This window comes from Lynx canadensis, chromosome B1 (genome assembly GCF_007474595.2).
Source record: "Lynx canadensis isolate LIC74 chromosome B1, mLynCan4.pri.v2, whole genome shotgun sequence".
Taxonomy (NCBI): domain Eukaryota; kingdom Metazoa; phylum Chordata; class Mammalia; order Carnivora; family Felidae; genus Lynx; species Lynx canadensis.
Window position 1 is genome coordinate 144,540,952 of NC_044306.2, and position 24,688 is coordinate 144,565,639.

The 24,688-nt window shown below is 43.5% G+C and overlaps 1 protein-coding gene across 2 annotated transcripts; it reads left to right on the forward strand.

Annotated features, from left to right (window-relative positions):
- The first annotated feature begins 392 nt into the window (after window positions 1-392).
- NAAA (N-acylethanolamine acid amidase) lies at window positions 393-24,351 on the forward strand. Of its 2 annotated transcripts, none has more exons than XM_030313658.1 (11): window positions 393-636; window positions 1,323-1,487; window positions 3,695-3,821; window positions 8,681-8,771; window positions 12,033-12,109; window positions 16,700-16,872; window positions 17,015-17,077; window positions 18,299-18,365; window positions 19,256-19,284; window positions 23,000-23,077; window positions 23,678-24,351. In XM_030313658.1, exons 1-10 carry the CDS (start codon window positions 434-436, stop codon window positions 23,073-23,075), a joined length of 1,071 nt encoding a protein of 356 aa, XP_030169518.1. In that variant the 5' UTR covers window positions 393-433; the 3' UTR covers window positions 23,076-23,077; window positions 23,678-24,351. The 2 variants fall into 2 exon arrangements, with proteins under 2 accessions (XP_030169518.1, XP_030169519.1); XM_030313659.1 differs by lacking the exon at window positions 393-636 and adding an exon at window positions 823-964.
- Window positions 24,352-24,688: the final 337 nt, after the last annotated feature.

The following is a 24,688-nucleotide window of genomic DNA, read 5'->3' on the forward strand; positions in this document are numbered from 1 at the left end:
TAAATATAAGCAAGCAAGGCGGAGAGGGAGGGATAGATCCCTTTTTACAACCGTAGGATTTCCCGCTACCTCTTCACTACTGAAAATCATGTTACAGCCCCTCCAGGCCGGAGTTTACACTCCCTGGGCCCACGTGGGTGGGATGCGTCGGGGAGAGGGGTGAGAAGCCTGCAGCCTGCAGCGTTTGGCACCCGGCCCGGCGGGACTCGGGGCCGCGGCTGGAGGAATGGGGGGCCGGAAGCGCGGATGCTAGGGGGCGCCCACAGCTCTTTTGCGGTTCGCGGTCGGGAGGGACCGGGCCCGCCGGGCCGCGCGCGGACTCCGCCTCCAGCGCTCTCGGCACCGCCCCGGCCCCTCCTCCGTCAGCTCTTCCCCGGGCGCGCCTGGCACGCGGGCCGCAGCGGTCCTAGTGGCGGCCGCCGGAGCCTGAGCCATGCGAGCCGCGGGCCTGGGTGCGCTCCCGGGGCTGGCGCTGCCTCTACTTTTGGCCGGGGTCGGGGTGTTGACGGCTGCTTCGCCCCCAGCCCCGCCGCTCTTCAACGTGAGCCTGGACGCGGCGCCCGAGCTGCGCTGGCTGCCGGTGCTGCGGCACTTTGACCTGGACTTCGTGCGCGCCGCGATGGCACACATTCTCGGGTGAGCGCGGGCGCGCGGGCGCGGGGGGGGGGACCCTCGGGACACCGGTCCGCTTGCGCAAGCCCACACGCGCTCTGCCCACCAGGCTGTAAACCGAGCCGCTTTACCCCTCCCCTCCGTGACGGTCTTGCCCTCTACCCCAACCTCCTCACTGGCCTCAGCAGGGTGCAAGGGCAGCGGCGAGGAGAACTGGCATTTGCTGCTGTTCTGGGAGGCGTCGGGCTTGAGGAGGCTTGAGGACGATCGGGGCTGCTGGTTTGACTTTCAAGTTTGGTGTCACCAGTGGTACGCCCTTCCTCCAGGCATTCTGGATCAGGATGGTGCTCAGGTTGTCACCCGTTTGCTCAACTCAGAGTAGAGAGCTCAGCCCACACCCTCCTTGCAAGCCTCGCGAGCCCCCCAAGTCCGCCCCTTTGGGGACCAAGCTCGCTCGCCCCCCAAGTCCGCCCCTTTGGGGACCACGCTCTCTCGCCCTACCTCCCCTTCCGAGTTTTCTTTTTCCCTCCGGGATGCTGCGGGTTGGGTGATGTGGACCCTGGGCCGTCGGCCCCTCTGGGAAAGGGAGGAACCTAGCATTCACTCCTAACGATAAGAGCTTTAGGAAGCACCCCACCACCGATACACACACACTGACACCCCTTTGGCCTCTGAGCAGGTCAAACACCCTCGCGGTTCTTCGTTTTTAGGAATAGGGCCCCGAAGTGGGTCCACGCGTTGATTGGAAAGGTGGTCAGGGAGCTGGCTGCCTTCCTGCCCCAGCCCTTCACAGATGAGATCCGGGGCATGTGCGAAGTCCTGAACTCCGACCTGGCCGACTGCCTGCTTCTCAACCTGGTTTACGAGACCACCGCGTGAGTGTCCCGCGCTAGCTGGGTTAACTGGGATTCACCGGGGACTCCTGTCACATCTGGGCGGGAGGAGACATACTTCTAGTGCGATAAAAACAGGGTGGTGACTGGGCTGTCCTGAAACCTCCAGTGCTTCCTCTTTGCCTCTCTGAATAAATCTGAGCAGCAGATCATGGGCTTCGAGAAGGAAGGCCGCTTCTCTGAATCAGCATTGAACTTTTTCCTCGAACTGAAGCCCCTGTTTCCTACCCCCACCAAACCGGTATTATTCCACTTTACAAACTCTGCTCAACAGGTACTATAACAGGAAGTTTTTACAACTAACCCCACTCTCATCCAGACTGTCTAACCAAGAGACCCCGCAGCCTTATAATGCAGGGGGTCAACCCAGTCCTTATTTGTCCCTCTGCATTTATCCCTCCGTTTTGGTCATGGTTAGAGATCCTGACTCCTCTGTCAGAGGCTGGACCCTCCAGGGTCAGGGTCATAGGGAACACTGTTCTGGCTAATAGTGAGATCCAATATTTGGTTCACAGGGTGGGCATGATAAAATGGCACACAGAAGTGAAAGCACTTAAGAGTGTGTGGTTGATCCCAGACCAAGTTCAGAGAGAGTCTTAAGTCTTTCCTGGATTAGTAGGAGGTCCTGGAATTGACCTGGTTTCTGTCTTCAGGATTTACTGTTTTGCCACCAGACCAGCCTTATCTAGCAACATACTTAATGGCTTCTGACTGCCAAAAGATGATGGGGTGGGGGTGGGGAGGAGTGTATTCTTGGGATAACCAAGCTTTACCGCCCTCTGGCATCTTCCCTGAACACCTAGGCAGGTTAGGTTAAGAAGCACTGAGTGCCTCCCTCTTTAAGGAAACACACAGATGAGACACACACTTTTTTGCTTTTTCTTTTTTTTTTAATATTTGAGAGAGAGTGAGAGACAGAGTGTGAGCTGAGGAGGGACAGAGAGAGAGAGGGAGACACAGAATCTGAAGCAGGTTCCAGGCTCTGAACCGTCAGTACAGAGTGCAATTTGGGGCTTGAACTTGTGAACCACAAGATCATGACCTGGGCCCGAGTCTGACGCTCAACCAACTGAGCCCTCAGGCACCCCATAATTTTTTTTAATGTTTATTTTTGAGAGAGAGAGAGAGAGAGAGAGAGAGAGAGAGAGAGAAAGAGACGGAGGCTGAGCGGGGAGAAGCAAAGAGAGAGGGAGACACAGAATCCAACGCAGGCTCCAGGCTCTGAGCTGTCAGCACAGAGCCGGACATGGGTCTTGAACCCATGAACCGCGGGATCACGACCTGAGCCAAAATTGGACACTTAACTGACTGAGCCATCTAGGCGCCCCCCCACACTTCCTTTTTTAAACAAACAAAAAAATTAAGTAACATTTATTTTCTCCTATTATAAAAGTAATATGTAATCAATATAGAAAATTAGTACATACAGAAAAGTATAAAGAAAATTAACTACAATCCTGTTACTTAGAAATGACCAAAAGCCCTTCAGAGTACTTCCTCTCAGTTTTGTTTGTGTGGATATACGTATCTTTTCCCAGAATTGGGCATGCTGTGTGTAAGTATTTTCCACTGTATGTAATTTAAGGTACATTACATATTCTCAGAGGAATTGGACATTTAGATATCTTAACAAAGCTCTTCCTCTTTTCCTCAGAATACTTCTCTCTGGCTGGGGGTTCTTAAAGGATCCTTTTCTCTTATTAGCTCTGTGCTGGGAGCCCCGAGGGGACAGGAAAAAGACCAAGCACAGAATGGTTTAAGGACCATTGTACTTGCTCTGAGAAATTCATAGAAGAGAAGTAAGTTTGAACTAGCTTTGAATGGTATGTTAAATAGACCACACACTGCCAAGCAGAGGAATAAGCGAAGTTCAGGGGTCCAGCTGAGCCCAGAATGGGTCAGTTTCAAATTTAGATTTAGGATGAAATTCTCCTTCAGTATGTTTTCAATGCCATTTGTGTTGAAGGCAAAGGTCTAGTAACACCAAATGAACACTGATGAATTGTGCCAGTTGTGCTTTTCATCTTGAATTCTGGATCCATATTCTTATATAAGGATCATATATCATGTGTATCTATTACAAGGAGAAAAGTTGTTTTACTTTAAGGATCTATCTTTTTAATGAAAAATTCATTTTCCTTTGTCTTATTTTTCTCATTCATTCATACTGTACTTTTCTATTTTTTCAGATTCTGCACCAGTATTGTGGCTCAAGACTCCAAAGGCCACATTTACCATGGCCGGAATCTAGATTATCCTTTTGGAGATTTCTTACGCAAGTTGACCGTGGATGTGCAGTTCTTAAAGAATGGGCAGGTATAGTTCGTACAGTATAAGATTCAGATTCAGAAGTCAGAGAGACTTGCTAACCAAAGTCAGCAATCATTAGGATGGCCTGCTGGTTAACGTGTAAGACACAAAAGACATCAGGGGCATCTGGGTGGCTGGCTGTTAACTGTCCGACTTCACCTTGGGTCATGATCTCACTGCTCATGAGTTCATGAGAGCCTCATGAGAGCCTCCGCATCAGGCTCTGTGCTGACAGCTCGGAGCCTGGAGCCTGCTTCAGATTCTGTGTGTCTCTCTCTCTGCACCCCCCCGCTTGCGCCCTGTCTCTCTCTCGCTCTCAAAAACATGAGGGGCGCCTGAGTGGCGCAGTCGGTTAAGCGTCCGACATCAGCCAGGTCACGATCTCGCGGTCCGTGAGTTCGAGCCCCGCGTCGGGCTCTGGGCTGATGGCTCGGAGCCTGGAGCCTGTTTCCGATTCTGTGTCTCCCTCTCTCTCTGCCTCTCCCCCGTTCATGCTCTGTCTCTCTCTGTCCCCAAAATAAATAAAAACATGAATAAATGTTAAAAAAAAGAAGAAGAAGAAAAGACAAAGACACAAAAGACATCAAACTCCTGGAAAAACAAAACCGCAAGAGGTTTGTGTCAATTATGCTCCTAGGAAGAAGGGTCATTCATGATTATTGAGCATCTACTTAAAGAGGTCAACCAGTTTTCCTTAGGGAAATCTCTCTTGGGGTATGATCCCTCGTCCACTTACCCTGCTGAGTCAGCCCTTTCTTTGTTCAGACTGCTTCTGGAATAGGGAGGGGCTCTGTGATGTAATGGCTAGAAACAGCCAACTTTGAAGTCTGAATTTGAATCTGGTTTGAATTCTGCTTCTTCCTTTGAGAACATAGGAAATTATTTAGACCCATTTTGCAGACACAGCTCAGAGAGGTTAACGATTACTTTGTGGAAGTAGTTATAAAGGTTACATGAAGTAATGTCTGCAAAGCATGTGAAAATGATTGATAAATAGTGGCCAAATAATAAATGGCCCTTCACTCTACAAGTACTTCCACAGCACTCTGTTAAGTATGATCTTTAAAAGTTATACTTGGATCAGGGCGCCTGGGTGGCTCAGTCTGTTAACCGACTGACTTCGGCTCAGGTCATGATCTCACTGTCTGTGAGTTCAAGCCCCACATCAGGCTCTGTGCTGACAGCTCAGAGCCTGGAGCCTGCTTCGGATTCTGTGTCTCCCTCTCTCTCTGCCCCTTCCCTGCTTGCATGCACACGCATGCACACGCACGCACACGTGCTCTCTCTCAAAATAAATGAATAAACTGAAAAAAAGGCAAAAAAAATGCAGAAATACTTCAAGCGAAAGTTTCTCATTTTTTCATTTCATCCCTTCACCACTGTTAACAATTTGATTTATAGCTGAAGAATTACTTCAAAAATGTTTTTTGTTTTTTTTTTTTTAACGTTTATTTATTTTTGAGACAGAGAGAGACAGAGCATGAATGGGGGAGGGTCAGAAAGAGAGAGGGAGACACAGAATCGGAAACAGGCTCCAGGCTCTGAGCCGTCAGCCCAGAGCCTGACGCGGGGCTCGAACTCACGGACCGCGAGATCGTGACCTGGCTGAAGTCGGACGCTTAACCGACTGCGCCACCCAGGCGCCCCATCAAAAATGTTTTTAAGTTGTAACAATGACAATATACATGCATACTGAATTCCAAATCTACTAAGATGTTTTCTAAGGTTTATTTATTTATTTTGAGAGAGAGAGAGAGAGCAGGAGAGGGGCAGAGAGAGAGAGGGAGAGAGAGAGAATCCCAAGCAGGCTCAGCACTGTCAGTGCAGAGCCTGATGTGGGGCTTGAATTCATGAACCTTGAGATCATGACCTGAGCCAAAATCAAGAGTTGGATGCTTAACCGATTGATCCAACAAGTGCCCCTAAAATGTTAGCAGTTAATACTGGATGATGGGACCATAATTCTTTTCATTGACTACTTTCTGCTTCTCTCCATTATTTACAGTGAGCAAAAATTCTAGTTAGACAAAGGAATAAGTGCAGCAAAAATAGATTATTCCAACTGCTCCCTCTAGAATTCACCCTGTTACTGCTTTGTTTGTTCCTGTGTATCCTGGAGCTCCCATGAGAACTAGCCTGCAGGTGTGGCTCGACTCTTAGTGCTCAAGATGTGATTACCAAGTCAAACAGTTTACCCTTGAGCATTGTCTTTCTGCTAGGGGCTCATGGCCAAGAAATTGTTTTGCTAAATTAAGAACAGGTTATCCACAAAATAATTAATCTCTTATTCTTGTCTGTTCATAATTAAAAAAAAAATGTTTATTTATTTTTGAGAGAGAGAGAGTGGGAGAAGGGCAGAGAGAGAGGTGGGAGGACAGAGGATCTGAAGCAGGCTCTGTGCTGAGAGTGGAGAGCCTGATACAGGGCTCGAACTCATGAACTGTGAGATCGTGACCTGAGTGGAAATGGGACACTTAATCAACCAAGCCATAATTTTTAAATCATTTTCACGTCCCGTTTCTCATTAGATCCTCACCACAGCCCTGTGAGCAGCCACAGTCAACATTTTCATCCTCATTTTCCAGATGAGTGGAAAATGTATTACATTTAATTACACGAGTGTATCATGCATTATAAAATACCTTGGAAACTACAATGTGATTTTAATTTTCAAACTTTAATTTGCTTAGCCCTTCAAGAATGACACTAATGTGAGAGTCAGTGTATCATGTGAATGAAGTGACAATATAATTACTTTTTTTCTTCATATAATTATGTTTTGTAAAGGCTTTTAGTGGGGAGGTAGGATTATTCCCCTTTTACTGCCATGAATGGAAATGGGGAGAATTCATGGAAAACCCTCAATGAGTCTGGAAAAGGCCAGTGCATTTCTCCCTTGCAATTTAGCTATCATAAATTAATTTTACAACCAGATGACGGTAGATGGGGCACCTGGATGGCTCAGTTGGTTAACCGTCAGACTTCGGCTCAGGTCAGGTCAGTCAGTGAGTTCGAGCCCCCTCCCCCCCCACCCCTCCCCCCAGGGCCCCGTGCTGACAGCTCAGAGCCTAGAGCTGCCTTGGATTCTGTCTCTCCCTTGCTCTCTCTGCCCCTCCCCTGCTCACGCTCTGTCTCTCAAAAATGAATAAATGTTAAAAAAAAATTTAAAAATAGGGGTGCCTGGGTGACTCAGTCGGTTGAACTTCGTACTTCGGCTCAGGTCATGATCTCATAGTCCTTGAGTTCGAGCCCCACCTCGGGCTCTGTGCTGACAGCTCAAAACCTGGAGCCTGCTTCAGATTCTGTGTCTCCCTCTCTCTCTGACCCTCCCCCGTTCATGCTCTGTCTCTCTCTGTTTCAAAAATAAAGTAAAATATTGAAAAATAATTAAAAAATAAAAACAAAACCAAAAAACCCCAACCAGATGAGATAGAAATAAGAAATTTTAAAAATTACAGACTTAAGATTCAGCTTTCTTTCTTTTCTCTTTTTCTTTTTTTAAGTAGGCTCCATGCCCAATGTGGGGATTGACCTCACAATCCTGAGATCAAGAGTCAAATGATCCACACTGGGCACCCCTTAAGATTTACCTTTCTAAGGAAAAATATTAACCTAGGCCTGTTTGTTTCTCAAAATATAAAAATATTAGTTAACCTTTATTGAACGGGTACTATTCTATCTCTTTTAAAAATGAAGTTAAGGACAGATGGGGGGCTCAGTTGGTTGGATGTCTGACTCTTGATTTTGTCTTAGCTTATGATCTCATAGTTCATGGAGGCCAGCCTCACATCAGGCTCCATGGTGACAACATGGAGCCTGCTTGAGATTCTCTCTCTCCCTCTCTCTCTGCCCCTCCTCCACTCTCCTGCATGCTTTCTGTCTCTCTCTCTCTCTCTCTGAAAATAAATAAATAAACTTAAAAAAATGAAATCTGGTATGTGTAGTAACTGCTAGAGTTTGATTTTTCTCCTTATAGTAATAGAGTGATATCTTGCAATCATTGGAACTTATTACCTAAATTTAAAGTGGGAGTGATCCCTGTAATTCATGGGATAATCATGAGGATTAAATGAGAGATACATATAAAATAATTTTTTTAATATTTAAAATGTAAATATGATTATTACAAACAGTTTCACTTCCCTTTACCTCACAGAGCTTACAAGATGCATGATATTTATCTCTTATAATCAAATCAACACAAGTTTTTAATCAGAGCCTATTTGCCATTTCAGGGTTGGAGTTTCTCAGTCTTTTTGGGGTATGATCCCCTTTGGTGAAGCCTGTGATCCCTTCTCAGAATGTCTTATAGTACATAAAATAAAATGCATGGATTACAAAGAAAACCAGTTACATTAAAATGTAGCCATTTTAACATTAAAACAAATTTTTTAAGCCATTTAAAAATTTTTCTCAACACATTAATTAGTAAATGTTAGCAGTGTATCTAATAACTACCATAATTTCAGGGTAGTGAGAGGTATGAGTGGTATTTCAGGATATGTAATTATATCAAGATAGGTATGACACCATTATATATGTGAAAATATCTGCAGTGTCTACAGGTGGCAGAATCCTAGGCACTGCTATGACCTCATGATTTGTTGGCATGCATCCCTTACTGAGGGAGGGAAATCTCAGGAATGGGTGAAAATAAAGCTGCACCTTTTTTTCCCATATTCAAGATCACAGATCCATTGACTTGTATTCATGGAATCCCAAGGTTATACCTTCCGAAAGGCTCTTTGAGAGATTTTATTATGTTGGAACTTATAAGAAAAAAAATCCATGCGTGAGACAAAACAGATGATTTCAGTGTGTATTTGGCTGGATTGGCAAAGTGATACCTTACCTCTTGATTTCAGGTTGCATTCACAGGAACCACGTTTATTGGCTATGTAGGATTATGGACCGGTCAGAGTCCACACAAGTTTACAATTTCTGGCGATGAACGAGGTAATCAAAACAAATTCCTGAGCGTTTTCAGCCATAGTCCTGGTCAATTCTATCCAAGTATGCTTCATTTGCTCCCCAACCTGAAAGTATGGACAAACACCTACTACACTACCTAACCGGTACTTCCGTTCTAGTTGGGGGAAAGAGACAGTGTGCATAAAAGCAATGAAGATGATTTCAGGTAGTGTTAAGTGCTACAAAGCAAGGAAAACTAGAAGATGTAATAGATAACAAAGAGGGGGTTGGGCCGTTACTACGGGTAATGGGATCCAGGAGCCAGGTCTGCAGAAGCTGGGGAAATTCTAGAAACAAAACATCCCTGGCGGATTCTAGAAACAAGAGAGGGTAGTGTAGTTACAGCATGGGGGACTGACATTGGAGGTGGAGATGAAGGCTGAGGCCGCGGTGAGGGTCACGACGAAGAGCTTGGATTTTAAGTGTAATGGAAGCCCGAGGAGAATTTTAGGCCAGGACGTGAACAGATCTGATTTATATTTCTAACTATCACTTTGGCTGCTAGATATCTAGAAGCTGGATTGTGTTGGGTTAACATGGAAGCAGAAGACTGTTAGGAAGCTGTCATGGTAATCCAGAGGGTATGTGTTGGTGTTGTACAGGCAACATCTATAAAGCACTCTGTGGTTCACTGTGCATTTTCTTGTACGTTTTCTCAGTAGACCTCACAACCGTCCTGTTAGATAGGCAGGGCTGATATTATTAGCCCCATTCATTATGCGGAGGAAGAAACAGGCTGTGACGTGAAGTGACAGCTGGTAAGCAGGAGAGGTGCTTCCCAAACTGATCGCCTGGGTCCTGCCCAGTTGCTGTTTGTTATATGACTGTACTGCCGTTCCCTAAGGCTCGGGGGATCTCATTCAGTTCTCTGGGAAACCCACAGTTCAACAAACTCATGTCTCCGTCCTCAGGAACTTGCAGCTGAGCTAAGAAGAAAGAAAGTTTAGTGTTGGTCATCTGATGAAACCCTGATTGACTTCACGTTGTTGTTTCCTTTAGTTAGGTCTGTTCTTACCTTTTTACATAAGTCTCTAACAGGAAGATGCTGGTTGAGTCTATCAATGCTCAGTAGTTAGTTCTTCATCCTAATGGGTTTCTTCAGCATTTTCCCAAAAGTCTTTTATGAGTGAGACAGGTTCTCAATCAGTGGTACTCAAACCACAGCATGACACTTACTAAGGTTCTACCTTAGTAAAACCTTAGTAAAAATGGCTGTAAACAAGTGTATATTTATTTAAAAGCTGGGCTTTGTTTCCATCATCTTGTGACTCAAATTGTTTAACAAACTGATTGGTAGAACCTAATGTACAAGTAGTTTAAAAATAACTGAGTTATTCTTGTGACATGTACGTTTAACTAAATACTGTCAAACTGCTTTTTCAAAACTTATTTTATCATTTTAATGAAAAGTAGTTACATTTTAATCTACTAAGATTGAGTTAAAATTCCTGAACAATAAGATAACATCGCTTGGTTAATAGAAGTGAGATACTCAGGTTTCTAGACATTATGGAGAGTGCCATAATGGGAAAAGGTATGGATAGGAGGGGGGCTAACAAATGGCATAGAGTTTGGGGAGGCTTAACAAACCACCTGGCAGTTAAGATCTGACTCCAGAGCCAGACTGCCCAGTTTGTCTTGGTGCGGTCCCTTGCTAGCTTGGTGACCACAACCAAGGTGCTTAACCTGTCTGTGCTTTAGTTTCCTCCCCTGGAAAGCCAGGGATGATGGTGGCTGCTGTGAGGATGAAATGATTCATGTACGTGAAGCACCCAGAGCGATGCTTGGCACAAAGTAAGGGCCATGGATGCATTTGTTGTCATTGTCACATCTCTGGGTCTGACCTCTGAGCCCCAGACTGGAGATGCCTTCTTGGTGAGGTGCGAGGTGTCTTACACTTGACTTGCTAAGCCAATCTTTTATTTTTTCTTTTCCCCTTTTCTTGCTCTCACTCTGGCTGCACCCAAATCTTTTCCTCCCCTGGTTTTCCATGCTTCAGGATATGGCAATTGTACTGCACTGATTGTACCGGGAGGATTTTTTGATCCCTCACTCTCTGGGTCTTGTCAGCTCTACCAACAAAACTAGATTGTCCCTGGCCATTTTCTCCACCTCCACTGCTCGGCTAGCCATTCAGGTTCACACCTGAACTGCTGTAGTCGAGGTTCGTGTGGTCTCACTGCTTCTCACTGTCCTATAATTCTTTCTCTTTCCAACAGAGGGCATGATCAGGTTGTTCCCCTGTTCAAAACCTGTAATGAATTTCCATTTCACTTATAACAAATCCAGAGTCCTGACTCTTACCCTCAAAACTCTATGTGGCCACCTGCTACACCTTATTTTGTGCCTGTCTTCTTCTCCCTCACGGCACCAGCAATTTTCTTTTTCTGATATCTCCCAAGCTTGTCCTCGCCTTAGGGCCCTGACAGCCAACCAAGCCTTCTATCTGGAATGTTCTGTCCATCTTGGAGCAAATGTCTACAACACAGAGAGGCTATCTTTAACATTCCTCAAAGAATCCTCCCTCATCACTCATGATTATATTATTCTGTTTTATTTCTTTTATAATAGTTATCAAAATCTTGTTTGCTTAACAGCACACTAATTTCACTGTTAAATTCCAGGGGTCTGGACTAGATCACAATATGGCACATAGCAAATGATCAGTGCTTACGTCTTGAATGAAGAGCTCTCTTAGGAAATAAATCCTCAATGATTTTTTAAGATGTTAAAAAAATAATTTTGGAGAATGATTGTAAATTTGTATACTTTTTAAAATGTGAGCCCAAATCAAACTTAAAGTTCTGAAAGATATATATTCTAATCCCTTATTGAGCCACTTCTCTTGATAGCTATGTAATTCTGTTTTGCTTGGGATAATTAGTAGAATTATTTCCTTTAACACAATTATCATTGTTTCTAGGCATGAAAGATTATATATATATATAAAGTATATATATACAGAATGTTCATGTATGCATGTGCATACACACAGAACATTTCCAAATTCCTGGAAATTTGTAATATGTGTAATATGTAATGTATATATTACATATTTTTATGTGTGTCATGAAATTTGGGCTTTATCTTTGAAAGCTGCATACCAATAAAATTACTCTCATCCGCTAACTTTTCTCTCTCATCAGCTTGTACTATGGGGAAGAAATAAGATTTAAGGAATTTTAAAATGTGGCACGTGGGCAACAATTCATATATATACTTATTGTTCCTTCTTCAACTCGGCAGATGAAGGCTGGTGGTGGGAGAATGTGATCGCTGCCCTTTTTCAGAGACACTCCCTGATCAGCTGGCTTATCCGCACTGTGAGTACTTCCCCTGTTGAGCCCACCACACCCTAACTTCATCCTCTGTGTGCGTGTTGTAATGCTCTGTGTTATTTCACAATATTATTTTTCATGTAGAAAGCTCCTAAAAAGAATAATAAAGGTTTGCAAATAAAAAGGATTACAAAATCATATCAAACTTTGTGATAATAAGTATCAAAGATAAACAGGGCTGGACACTAATTAAAGGAGTAGTTATGAATTATAAATTTCCAATTATAAAATAAGTCATGGGCATGCAACCTGCAGCATGGCCACTATAGTTAATAATACTGTATTGAATAGTTGAAAGTTGTTAAGGGTAGATCTTAAAAGTCCTCATACAAGGGAAAAAAAATTTGGTAACTATGTATAGTGACAGATATTAGTTATTGTGGTGATCATTTTGCAATATATGCAAATATTGAATCATTACATTGTATGCCTGAAACCAAATACAATGTTATATGTCTGTGCTGACAGCTCCGAGCCCGGAGCCTTCTTTGGGTTCTGTGTCTCCCTCTCCCTCTGCACATCTCCCACTTGCGCTCTGTGTGTGTCTCTCTCTCTCTCAAAAAATGAATAAACATTAAAAAAATTTAATGTTATATGTCAGTTAAAGACATAAATAAGTGATCAAGATAGATTTTTAATCAGTAGTATACTATACCGTTGCAGTAGGGAAAAGTGTCCAATGTGAACTGAACTCAACTTTGACTTACACAGAGGTGACTGGGTGTTTTAAAGGGAAAATGAGGGAATTGAGAGGGGTGTCAACAGGGGCTCAGTAGAGTCAGAGAAGTGAAACTTTACACAAAAAGTGGAAGAGAGGGGTTGTCCATGAGAAGCCTATCTGAGATTCCTAACTGGTGCTTTTCAAAGTTAGCTTCCTACCCTCCTGCAGAGACTGGAAAACAGGGGCCCCAGTTTTAAGTGTTGTCTGGAACAAATAGTAAATTCTTTGGGCAGCCTTATTTTCTCAGGCAGCGCTATAAGAGGGGCTAGGGTCACCTTAGGGATGTAGCCTTGAGCTGTTAGAAACTATGTTAATTTTCTGATGAGTGGATAAATAAGATGTAGTGTATATATACAACGGGATATATACAACTCAGCAATGAAAAGTAATGAAATCTTGCCATTTGCAACAATGTGGATGGAACTGGAGGGTATTATGCTAAGTGAAATAAGTCAGTCAGAGAAAGTTATCACATGTCTTCACTCATGTAGAATTTGAGAAACTGAACAGAAGACTATGGGGGAAGGGAAGGGGAAAAAAACCAGTTATAAACACACAGAGATGCAAGCTATAGGAGACTCTTAAATACAGAGAACAAACTGAGGGTTGATGGGGGGGCAGGGGAGAGGGGAAAATGGGTGATGGGCATTGAGGAGGGCACTTGTTGGGATGAGCACTGGGTGTTGTATGTAAGTGATGAATCACAGGAATCTACCCCCAAAACCAAGAGCACCCTGTATACACTGTATGTTAGCTGACTTGACAATAAATTGTATATATATATATATATATATATATATATATATATATATATATGACAATAAATTATATTTTTAAAACATAATAATAAAAATATAAAATAAAGCCAAGAATAATACCATGAAAAAAAATAAAAGAAACTATGTTAGTGTTTGTTCAGTCCTTATAGGCCAAGGTTAAGGCCTTATCAAGAAGGGGGCTCAGAGGATCCTAGCTAGTTTGGTCAAGGAGAGAATCTTTGTTGTAGGCCACAGTTTTAGCCTGTAGTTTTATCTAAATAGCTGATTGAGATAAGAGATGACATTATGCTTTTCTGCTGAAAACAATGTGCCCTCCTTTTAGAGGGCAAATATCAGAATTAGCAAAGCAAAGAAAGGCATTAAGAAAGTAGTTCTGCATACAACAGAAAGTCTGCTTTACAAGACCTATTAAGCAGCAAAGTTCCAGGCCACGTATAAATTGTGATTTCACTACAGTAAACACATTTTCAGGAGCTCATCTCTGGTGCACAGATCTGGTCCTGCCCAGCTTTAGCTTTTTTGGCCCTTCTTCCCCTTGCTTTAATATTTTTTTTTTAACGTTTATTTATTTTTGAGACAGAGAGAGACAGAGCATGAACGGGGGAGGGGCAGAGAGAGAGGGAGACACAGAATCGGAAACAGGCTCCAGGCTCTGAGCCATCAGCCCAGAGCCCGACGCGGGGCTCGAACTCACGGACCGTGAGATCGTGACCTGAGCCGAAGTCGGACGCCTAACTGACTGAGCCACCCAGGCGCCCCCACTTCTTCCCCTTGCTTTAAATAACCTTAGTCCCTCTGGACTTGCAGTGCTCCTCAACTTCTTACCTGGATACTTCCTGAAAATGGTGACAAACTATGCATCCTTCACACATTTTTAAGATGGCCTCTAAAACTTTTCATCATAAGATTAAAAAGCTGCAAAAAATCCAGTGTATTGTAAATGTTGCCATTTAAAAATAAAACTGGAATTTACATCCACCTGGTGAAATCCAAACACCAAAATGATTTTTAAATGTTTTAGATGTAATTTACATACAGTGAAATGCACAGATCTTAAGGGTTTGGTTCAATGTGTTTTGACAGCTGTACATACTCATTTATCCATCCATGTAAGTACGAACAAAACAAGGTACAGAACATCTCCCAGTCCCTGGAAACTTCCCTCCTGCTCCATTCTAGCCAATTCCTAACCTCCTCTGACACCCTCCCTCAATGAAAACACACTGACCTCTATCACCACAGACAAGTTTGCCTGTTCTAGAACGCATAGAAATGAAATCCTGGAGTAAGGACTCTTTCTTTCACTCAGCCTAATGTTTTTCAAATTCATCCATGTTGTTTGTATCACTAGCTCATTTCTTTCTATTGCTGAAGATTATTCAGTTGTGTGAATATGACACAATTTATTCATTTTCCAGTTGATGGGCATTGGGCTGTTTCCAGTATTGGGCTATTATGAGTAAGCCTGCTGTAGAAAATCTTGTACAAGTCTTTTTGTAAACACGTATGTCCATTTCAGTTGAGTAAGTACTTAAGAGTAGAATTGCTGGGTTGTAAGGTAGATGTATTTAATTGAGGTGCAATGCCATACGATTCACCTGCTGTATGATTCAAGTATTTAAAGTATACAACTTCCTGGTTTTTAGTACATTCAGAGTTGTGCAACCATCTCTACAATCAATTTTAGAACATTTTCATTACCCTTTAGCAGTCAGTGACCCTTTCCTTCATTTCCTGAACCAAACAGATGAGGTACATGTTTCATCCTGACTTTTGCCACCTGAATGAAGTAAGTCACCACAGCCACCGGCGTTTCTTACTGACGTTCTTTGCTTTTTTTCTCGTAGGACTCTGTTAGAGGCAACGAATTACTTGATAGTAATCGTGGGATGGTATAGGCAACATAAAACAATGTTCCATCACTGCCTCGCTAGAATTTTGCTGAGTTCAGAACAAACCAGTTCAAGCCTAAATACCTCACCCTAGCAGGAATGCGTGTACGGCAGGGGAAAGTCCACAAAGCCCTGCCGTGACTTGATGGTTTATGGTGCTGAATGATGGCACCTTTGCAGACACTAATATTTTGAATAGTTCTTTTGTTTGACTTTACCCCCACCCCCACCCCTGACACAGTGCCTTGGCCATATTCGGGATGGGTGAGCAGAAAACGTACTTTCCAAAAGTGGTACAGAGTGATTTTGAAGATGCAGGTGGGAAGGGCAGGCCCCATACCACAGGACCGTTCTTGAGCAGATCGGCTTAAGCAAGGAGCACCTATGGAAGCTGAAGATATGGAAAGTGATCCCCTTAATGGTTCATGCCACAGACCTTTGGAAGTCTTCACGAACCCCCGGGGGTAGGAGTATCAGCACACCGTGCTCTGATGCAGCATGCTGTCTTTCATCTCCAAGACTTTGCCAACTCTTCCATCAAGCTAGAGCTGCCCAACCCCACAACTATGACTTTCCGCCAGCCTGACTTCCATTTGTCCCTTTGGCCTCAGATTGTGCAATACCTCCCTGGAATACTTCCTTGATGCCCTGGGTGAGGCTGGGTCCCCTGCTATGGCTTTTGTAGCCATTCCTTCTCCTATGTTGACACTCCTTACCTTGTGTCAGCACTGCCCATTGACTTTCCTGTCATCCTTGGAAGTTTGGAGTGAACAAGGTTTGGTCAGTCATAGTCACTGCTCTGTTCCCCACACCAGCACTGTGCCTAGCACATAGTAGGTATTCAGAAGTACCTGTTGAAAGAACAAGTGGATGAGGAAACATGGGGAGTCCTTTGTGAAGGTGACCTGCCTAGAAAGCACACAGCCCATGTTTGGTGAGCCAGGCCTAGAACTTGTCAGCAGGTCTTTCCAATTGTGAGAAAAAATCCTGCTGCTGTTGGCTGCCCACTGATGACATCGCAGGAGCCCTGATGACAGGAGGAGGAGGAGGTCAGAGCGGGTTAAGATGGTAGCCATGGCTTAATATATCAGGAGAATGTGCTTTGGCCCATTTGTCCATCAGTTGGTGTGGCAGATAACTGCCATGTGTGGTGATGCTAATGTGGGTTTGTCTCTTTGTTCAGACCCTGAGTGAGTCGGAAAACTTTGACGCAGCTGTTTATAAATTGGCCAAGACACCCCTTATTGCTGGTGTTTATTATATTGTTGGTGGTGTGTCCCCTCGGGAAGGAGTGGTCATCACGAGGAACAGAAATGGCCCCGCAGACATTTGGCCTCTAGATCCTTTAAATGGAGCGTGAGTAGAATGAGAACTCATTTTGTATCAAGAATTTTTTTAATTGATGAAACTAGAGGTATTCTTTTTGTTTTCATATATTTCTTCTTCAGTTATGTGCCAGATGACCTTGGGTAAGACAAGATGATGTGCTTTGTTGTAGGTGGTTCCGAGTTGAGACAAATTATGATCACTGGAAGCCAGCACCTGAGAAAGATGACCGAAGGTAGGCATCTATACACTTTCTGCTTTACAGTGCTTTCTTGGGGTCAGGAGAATGTGTCCTTTTTTTTTTTTTTTTTTTTTTTTTTTTTTAACGTTTATTTATTTTTGAGACAGAGAAAGACAGAGCATGAATAGGGGAGGGTCAGAGAGAAAGGGAGACACAGAATCTGAAACAGGCTCCAGGCTCTGAGCTGTCAGCACAGAGCCCGACGCGGGGCTCGAACACACGGACTGCGAGATCATGACCTGAGAGGAAGTTGGACGCTTAACCGACTGAGCCACCCCGGCACCCCCCTCTTTTTTTTTAATTTTTTTTAACGGAATGTGTCCTTTAAAAAAAAAAGTTTATTATTTTTGAGAGAGAGAGAGCAGGAAAGGGGTAGAGGTGGGGGGTGGGGGGGACAGCAGGCTCCCTGCTGACAGCAGAGATCCCAATGTGGGGTTTGAACTCACGAACCATGAGATCATGACCTGAGCCGAAGTGGGATGTTTAACCGACTGAGCCACCCATGCACCCCAGATGTGCCATTTTTATGACAAGAACTGGAGAGGACTGCAGGTGCTGTCCCCTCCCAGAACATGTACCTGGGCCCCCTCACCAGTGTCTTGGCCGGGATGGGAGAGTGTAATGTGTAGTGGAGGGTCTTAGTGGTTGGTTGGGTGTTGGAGGGTAAGACTTGCCGTGGCCTCAGGGTCAGGAGGCCTGTGTTCCATCACCAGCTCTGTTAATGACTCACTGGGTTGCCTCTTGAGACTCTCTCTACTCATGTGTAAAAGGAAAGGACAGAACAAGGTTTGTGGTTTTCTATGTAAGCCTTTTTTGGAAGGAAAACATGTCCCTTAATGAAATAAATAAACCAGTTAGGGGCTTTCTTTGGCCCTTCTCATTTCGAAAGTTTTGTAAGTCATTGCATCCCCAAAGAGCAGGTAGTTATGTATTTCCCCCTGGCTTTACTGCCCCACGTGTTTGGGACAACTATTTATGCAACACATTTTCACCATCCCAGCTTCCTTGAGCAGATGGTGCCAGTAGGCCTGGCTGTTGAATTAATTTTGCCATGGTGGTCTGAGATTAGGCAGGAAGCATGTTTGAGGGCTGGAACCTTTGTTTGGTGAAAGGAGATCATGCAGTCAGGCCTTATCTTGAGCCTCCTGGTATGAGAGCTGGTGGGATTCAGGGTTACCTGAGGTGCCCAGTAACCTCTGACCATTCTCCTTACAGGACGCCTGCCATTAAAGCGCTTAATGCCACAGGCCAGGAAAACCTCAGCCTGGAGACGCTCTTCCAGGTAACTTCCATGGGGCGTGATGTCCAGCTTTTACCCTGGATGTTTGTTGTCTTTGTTAATAGTGATTAAAGTGTTGGAGTCAGTTTCACCTGGTTGAAAACATTTTTTAAAAGCCAGATGGGGGCGCCTGGGTGGCGCAGTCGGTTAAGCGTCCGACTTCAGCCAGGTCACGATCTCGCGGTCCGTGAGTTCGAGCCCCGCGTCAGGCTCTGGGCTGATGGCTCAGAGCCTGGAGACTGTTTCCGATTCTGTGTCTCCCTCTCTCTCTGCCCCTCCCCCGTTCATGCTCTGCCTCTCTCTGTCCCAAAAATAAATAAACGTTGAAAAAAAAAAAAATTTAAAAGCCAGATGAATTAAAAAAAAAAAAAAAAAAAGATGACATTTTGTGAACTTGCGTCAGTATAGACTAAAAAGTATTCATCTTCACCCAAGTGTTTCTTCATGTTAAAAAAAGACACAGTTGGGGGTGCCTGGGTGGCTCAGTCGGTTGAGCCTCCGACTTCAGCTCAGGTCATGATCTCACAGCTTGTGAGTTCAAGCCCCACACTGGGCTCTGTGCTGACAGCTCAGAGCCTGGAACCTGCTTCAGATTCTGTGTCTCCCTCTCCCTCCGCCCTTCCCCTGCTCACGCTCTGTCTCTCTCTGTCTCTCAATAATAAATAAACGTTAAAAAAATTTTTTTTAATTAATAAAAAATAATAATAAAAATTAAAAAAATACACAGTTGTATATATGTTCACTGTTTAAAGGGAGAAAGGATTCAAAAGTCTAACTCTGTAGACCCCAAGACATGCTAGAGTGCTAAGTGCTTTTATTCTTCCTAGGGATATTCTACATGTATTTCTTCTACCTTCTTAATAGTCTTTGTAATATGATTGTTTCCTATGCAGGTTTTGTCAGTGTTTCCGGTTTGTAACAAGTAAGTGACACTTAAACACATCTGTTCATACGTCACCCCAGAATGGGGGTTCTGGGGGCCTCTACAAGTCAGGCTTTCTAGGTGCTGTGGACACAGCAGTGAATCAAACAAGTTGTCTGCTCTCATGGAACTAGCATTTTACTGGGGAGAAGTAGGGAGGAGGTGGGCAGGGGGGAGATAAACAAATATATCATAAGTCAGGTGAGAAGTCCATAAAGAAAAACAAAGGTAAAGAGGATAGAGGGATCCGGAAGGAAGAGGGCAGAGATGTGTTCATCCTAAGTCAGTCTGGTCGTTGGGACTGCCTTCACTGGTTACGAGCGCCGTAATTTCACTCTGTTAAAACTACACTTTAGGGGCACCCGGGTGTGTCAGTCAGTTAAGCATCTGACTCTTGATCTCTGCTCAGATCATGATCTCATGGTTCATGGGATTGAACCCTGCTTTGGGCTCTGCGCTGACAGCACGGAGCTTGCTTGGGATTCTCTCTCTCTCAAAATAAATAAACTAAAAGTTAAAAAAAAAAACTAAACTAAACTAAACTAAACTGTAGATGCTGTTGGCCTCCCTTTAACTTCCTAAAACTTTCTGCTACCACCATGGCTCAGTCCACAGATAAATTAGCATCTATGCTATTGTTTCTTTGTTAGCCTGTGCCCTTGATAGTAGCATCCTGTGAGCACTGGCTTCTTGGGTCTAACAACCCAGGGTTTTACCCACATAGTCTTTTGAAGTGAAACCCTGGGCCGTAGCTGCCACTGTCACAGGAAGCTCTTCATTAAATCTGAGAGGCAGCCACAAGACTTATACAGGAAACTCTGAAGGTCCACTGTCTCCATCACAGCAAAGCTGGCTAGACCAATAGCCTACTTTTTATCACCATTCAAGGTGATGCTTTATTGTCTTACCCTCACCCAGGACTAGCTCATGGGGGTGCAGACACTTTTTTTTGCTTAGTGAGGTGGGGGTTAATTTAATGAAATGAAAGAGGAAACATCTGCAAGTCAAAATAGTTTTATCTCCTTTTACTTCAATAAATTCCCAAACCCAGCATTTCCTACCCTCCCATAGTTATTTTATTTGCTTTCTCCAAGGCAAGAATATCAAAATGGTCCTCTTCAGGAAATAGCCTAATACAGGCAAAACCTATAAAGTGATTTTTAGTTTCAAATACCCAATTGATTTTTTTTTTTCTTTGAAATGATCCTCCTTTACATGAATACAAAATAGTTTTCCCAATGGCCTCTAGAATAACTTTTGTATACAGGTACTTTTAAGATTCCTTAGCTGTGATGATATTTTTAAAACTGGTGGTTCATTTTGTATCATAATAGGAATATATCTTCAAATAGTCCCTTGGAAGTTTTTTCTGTAAGTAGGGCCTGATAAAAAGATTAACACTAAAAAATTTATTCTGTGAGCAATATTCTAACAGCCAATACAGAAAAACAAATTAGCCAGTAATTTACCACTCCAGTAAATGAACCATTTGGGTAATAGGTGATACCCAGGGTTATGCTAGTAAACTAGCTTTTGGGTGGGAGCGGGTTTGGGGGGCCAAAAAACAAACCAAAGACCCCCATGAATTGTAGCATTAATTGACTTCTTGGTGTCAATACTCCCACATAGTGTATTTCAAGCTTATGATTGGCTCCTGAACTTCCTACATGTTTAACAGTTGGCTCTCACCAGCCTGTAGGAGCCAGCTCCAACATACAGCTGACTATATCCCTTCCAGTAGGGCACAATTTTGCCCTTCTAATATTTGTTTGTAAAATAGGGTATTCTTTTTTGGGTGTTCTTATGGTTTTAAAAATAATTATATAAATGATAACTATATCCTTAAAAAATTACTATTATAATAAAATACTATTATGATAATAAAATATAATAAAAATTACTATTAAAATAAAAAAAAATAAAATTATATTTATTTTTAAAAAAACATTGCTCATGCCATGAACAGCCCTGGTCATTTTAAACATGTGCCCCATAGCCAACTGAATATAGTGTAGTTGAGTTAAGCATTCTCTAGTTGTTAGTTTTTCCCCTATTAAAATTCTGAAATACATGTATTTGTACATCCCCCTTCCCCACCGCCCCACCTTTGGATTCTTTTCCCTGGCTGAATTCCCAGAATTCAGAGTAAAGTTACTGAGTTAAAGGCTGTCGATGTTTAAATGGCCTAGGAAATGTTTTGTCGAAATAGAATTAGAAATTGTAAACAGTTAACCAAGGAACATTTTTCTCTGTTGTGTAATTGAAAACCCGAGAGGACCTGCATTTTAAGAATAACCACCATTGAGCCAGAATTAACACAGATCACCGACTCTCAGGCCCTTTGCTTAGAATGATTCCTGGCAATGGAAGCTCTTCCCTGTGTGAAGTTAACAGAAAGAGTCTGAACAGAAGCCGTTAGCTCTATGCTGCCACCTTGTGCTGTGCTACAAAATCACACTCACTTGCAATAGATCTCCATCCTCTGAGGTGGCTGTAAGCAGAGAAAATATTAAAGTAGTGAAGGAGGGGTTCCTGGGTGGCTCAGCCGGTTAAGCATCTGACTCTTGGTTTCAGCTCATGTCATGGTCTCACGGTTCCATGAGTTCGAGCCCCACGTCGGGCTCTGTGCTGACAGTGCAGAGCCTGCTTGGGATTCTCTGTCTCCCTCTCTGCCCCTCTCCCACTTGTGTTATCTCTGTCTCTCTCAAAACAAATAAATAAACTTATAAATAAATATAAATAAATAAACAAATAAATAAATAAAGTAGCGATGGAGAATAGAATTATGGCCAAAGCAAATAAGCTGCTGAATTCCCTTGGACTAGCTCTGCATGCACTCAGAATGCTGTCTTCAGCCAGGTGTACAATTCATCTGTGGGCCCCAGGGCCACTAGTTCTGCAACAACCCAGCTCCAAATGCTTTGAGCATGCATCTCAGCTGGTGATTGGGACAAGAGGTAGATGATGAAGGGAGTCAGGGAAAGGGGTCCTATTGTGTGTGTGCATGCATGCGTGTGTGCTCATGTTGTTCAGGTCTCTTGCTGTGCAGTATGTTGAGTAAATGACATTGCACTTTGCATCCTTAGATCTGGGTAAGATGTGATCCCTGAGATTTAGAGCCTCCACTCTGGCCTTCCTCTGACCGTCGCTTGATGTAAGGAGTCCACTGGGCCAGGAGCATTTGCCTAGCTAGTCTGGCCCAACTACCTAGTACCCTGGAATTCTCAGCCCAAAGAGCTCCAGGCCTGTGTGGTCCATGGTCCTGGGTGGTGTTCTCCTGATGGCAGTGTGCAGCCACTGTGGATATCTGTGCTTGGTGGGTGGCCAAGGGATGGCTTTTCCCTGGGGTCATGCTTGAAGCTTGAATGCAAAGGCTGAGGTGTCCACATACGTGCCACTTGTGGGATCGGGCAGAGCAAGGGGTGAGGGCCACAAGAGCTGGCATCCCTCACTGCCACAGTGTGGAACTCTGAGGAGTTTGAGCATTTTAAATTTGAACTTGGCCTTCCATAGTATTGTCAAAATAAGAAGGACACTGTGTGATCACTTGCGTTATAAATTTTAAATATTCTGACATATATGGGCTTCTATTTGTATTATTGTCTTGGGTCCTGAGGACAACGGGGACAATTAGGGAAGGGCTTGGTGTTTTTTTTCCTCTTTGGAATATTAGAGGAAATGATATGTATATAAAAATTCCTCTCATCATTTTCAGCTACACAGTTTATACTACAGTAATGAGTGCTGCCAACCCAGAGAAGTACACGACGAGGATCAGAAACCTGGGTTAAAAGTAAGTAAGCAGAAGAGTGGATTCCACCATGCCATGAAAGTTTTGCTAGTTTGTTGTTGGCAACGTCTGTGGGTGTGTGCTGGTATTTCTCACAGAACATGGTGACATCTTTAACATTTGTACGTACGGAATATGTTCTGACAGACATCCGCCAAATGATTGTCATTTGTGTCAGACTCGCGTCACTCTTAGGTATTTATTTTGAATTGTTTGTATGAGAGCTAATCTACTCTTGCCCGGTGTCCTTTGTCCCTTATTAAAACCTATTCTCAGGGCAAAGTGTTATCTCTTCACTTACACAGTATCTGGGAAGAGTGATAGTGAGGCAGGCCCAGCACATTTTCAACCTGAGAAGACAGATAATGAAGGCAAAGGACACCTGCAGAGTTTATTTCAGGCAATGGTGAGCCCATAGGTGAGGGGAGGGACATGAGAAAGCAGGAGTCCTTTCTGCTGTTCCTGAAACCAAACCCAGTTTTCCCTAATGCAAGGGTTGTCTGGAGCTTGTAAACCTGGCCTGATGTTTTAGTCATTTGCTTATCATGGGGGTGTTAAAAACCAGTGTTTGAATTAAGTACATGTATTCTTCTTCCCTTACAGATGATTTTTTAAAAACGAAACTCTCGAAGAGCTGTACGTTAAAAAACAAAGTAAAAGGATTGTATTATTTTAGGAACAATATGGGTTCTTTCCTCATTAAAGTTTTCAATCTTGTGAAGTGGGGGCAGGAAGGCCCCTCTGGAGCTGGTTTTGGTAAAGTGGGTAATAGGCTTGTATTCACTTCCCTTCATCATTTGCCTTGACCCTCTCTAAGCTTTGTCTCAAAGATAGTTGGTCTGAGAGGTCAAGCCCTATCCTTGGGCTTTAGTTCCAGCTTCTTAGCACAATATGTGGCAATGTTGTCATACCTCAGCTTATGAAGAAATGAGCTGGCAAGACATCTTTGCTTATTATGAAGTGCTTCTGGAAGAGTCTGAGAAAAAAAGATTATTCGAAAAGAAATGGAGAAATGTGGTTTGAAGAGAGCCTGTTTGTTCATTAGCCTGAGCTTTGATCATGTATTTCCAATGTGATGGGATTCTCACTTTTCATAATTTGTCTAATGTTTCTTTAAGCAGACTGATGGGCCTCCTTTTTCTAAATAGCTACTTTCTTACTGCTTTTTGAAAGCAGTTTGAAAACAAAATTATGTCTGATTGTCACTTTTCACTAGTTAATAAAATGTTGCAAGGGATGTCAGCAAGAAGAATAAAATTGTCTTCCAAGATACTGAATATTGTGTTCTCTCTACATTCTTACCCCTGACGTTGTGTGATTCTGGACAGCTGTCCTGAGGAAGCAGCTCTGGGAGATGTTATTTAAGCGCGAGGACTGAGAGGGGTGCGTAGCTGTGTTGTAGAATTTGACTTTTTTTTTTCATATGTATAAGAAAGAAACTTCTCTGAGGATGAAGTCAGAAAAGGTTAAAATGCATGAACAATGAATCAATTGGATGTTCCTGTTTAGTGTTCCAGCAGGAACGAAGGAAAATGGAATGGCCGCAGGGAAGTGTTAGCCAGGCTTGGGTCACCGCTGCGTCACCATACTGCCCACCTCGTTAGCAGCACACAA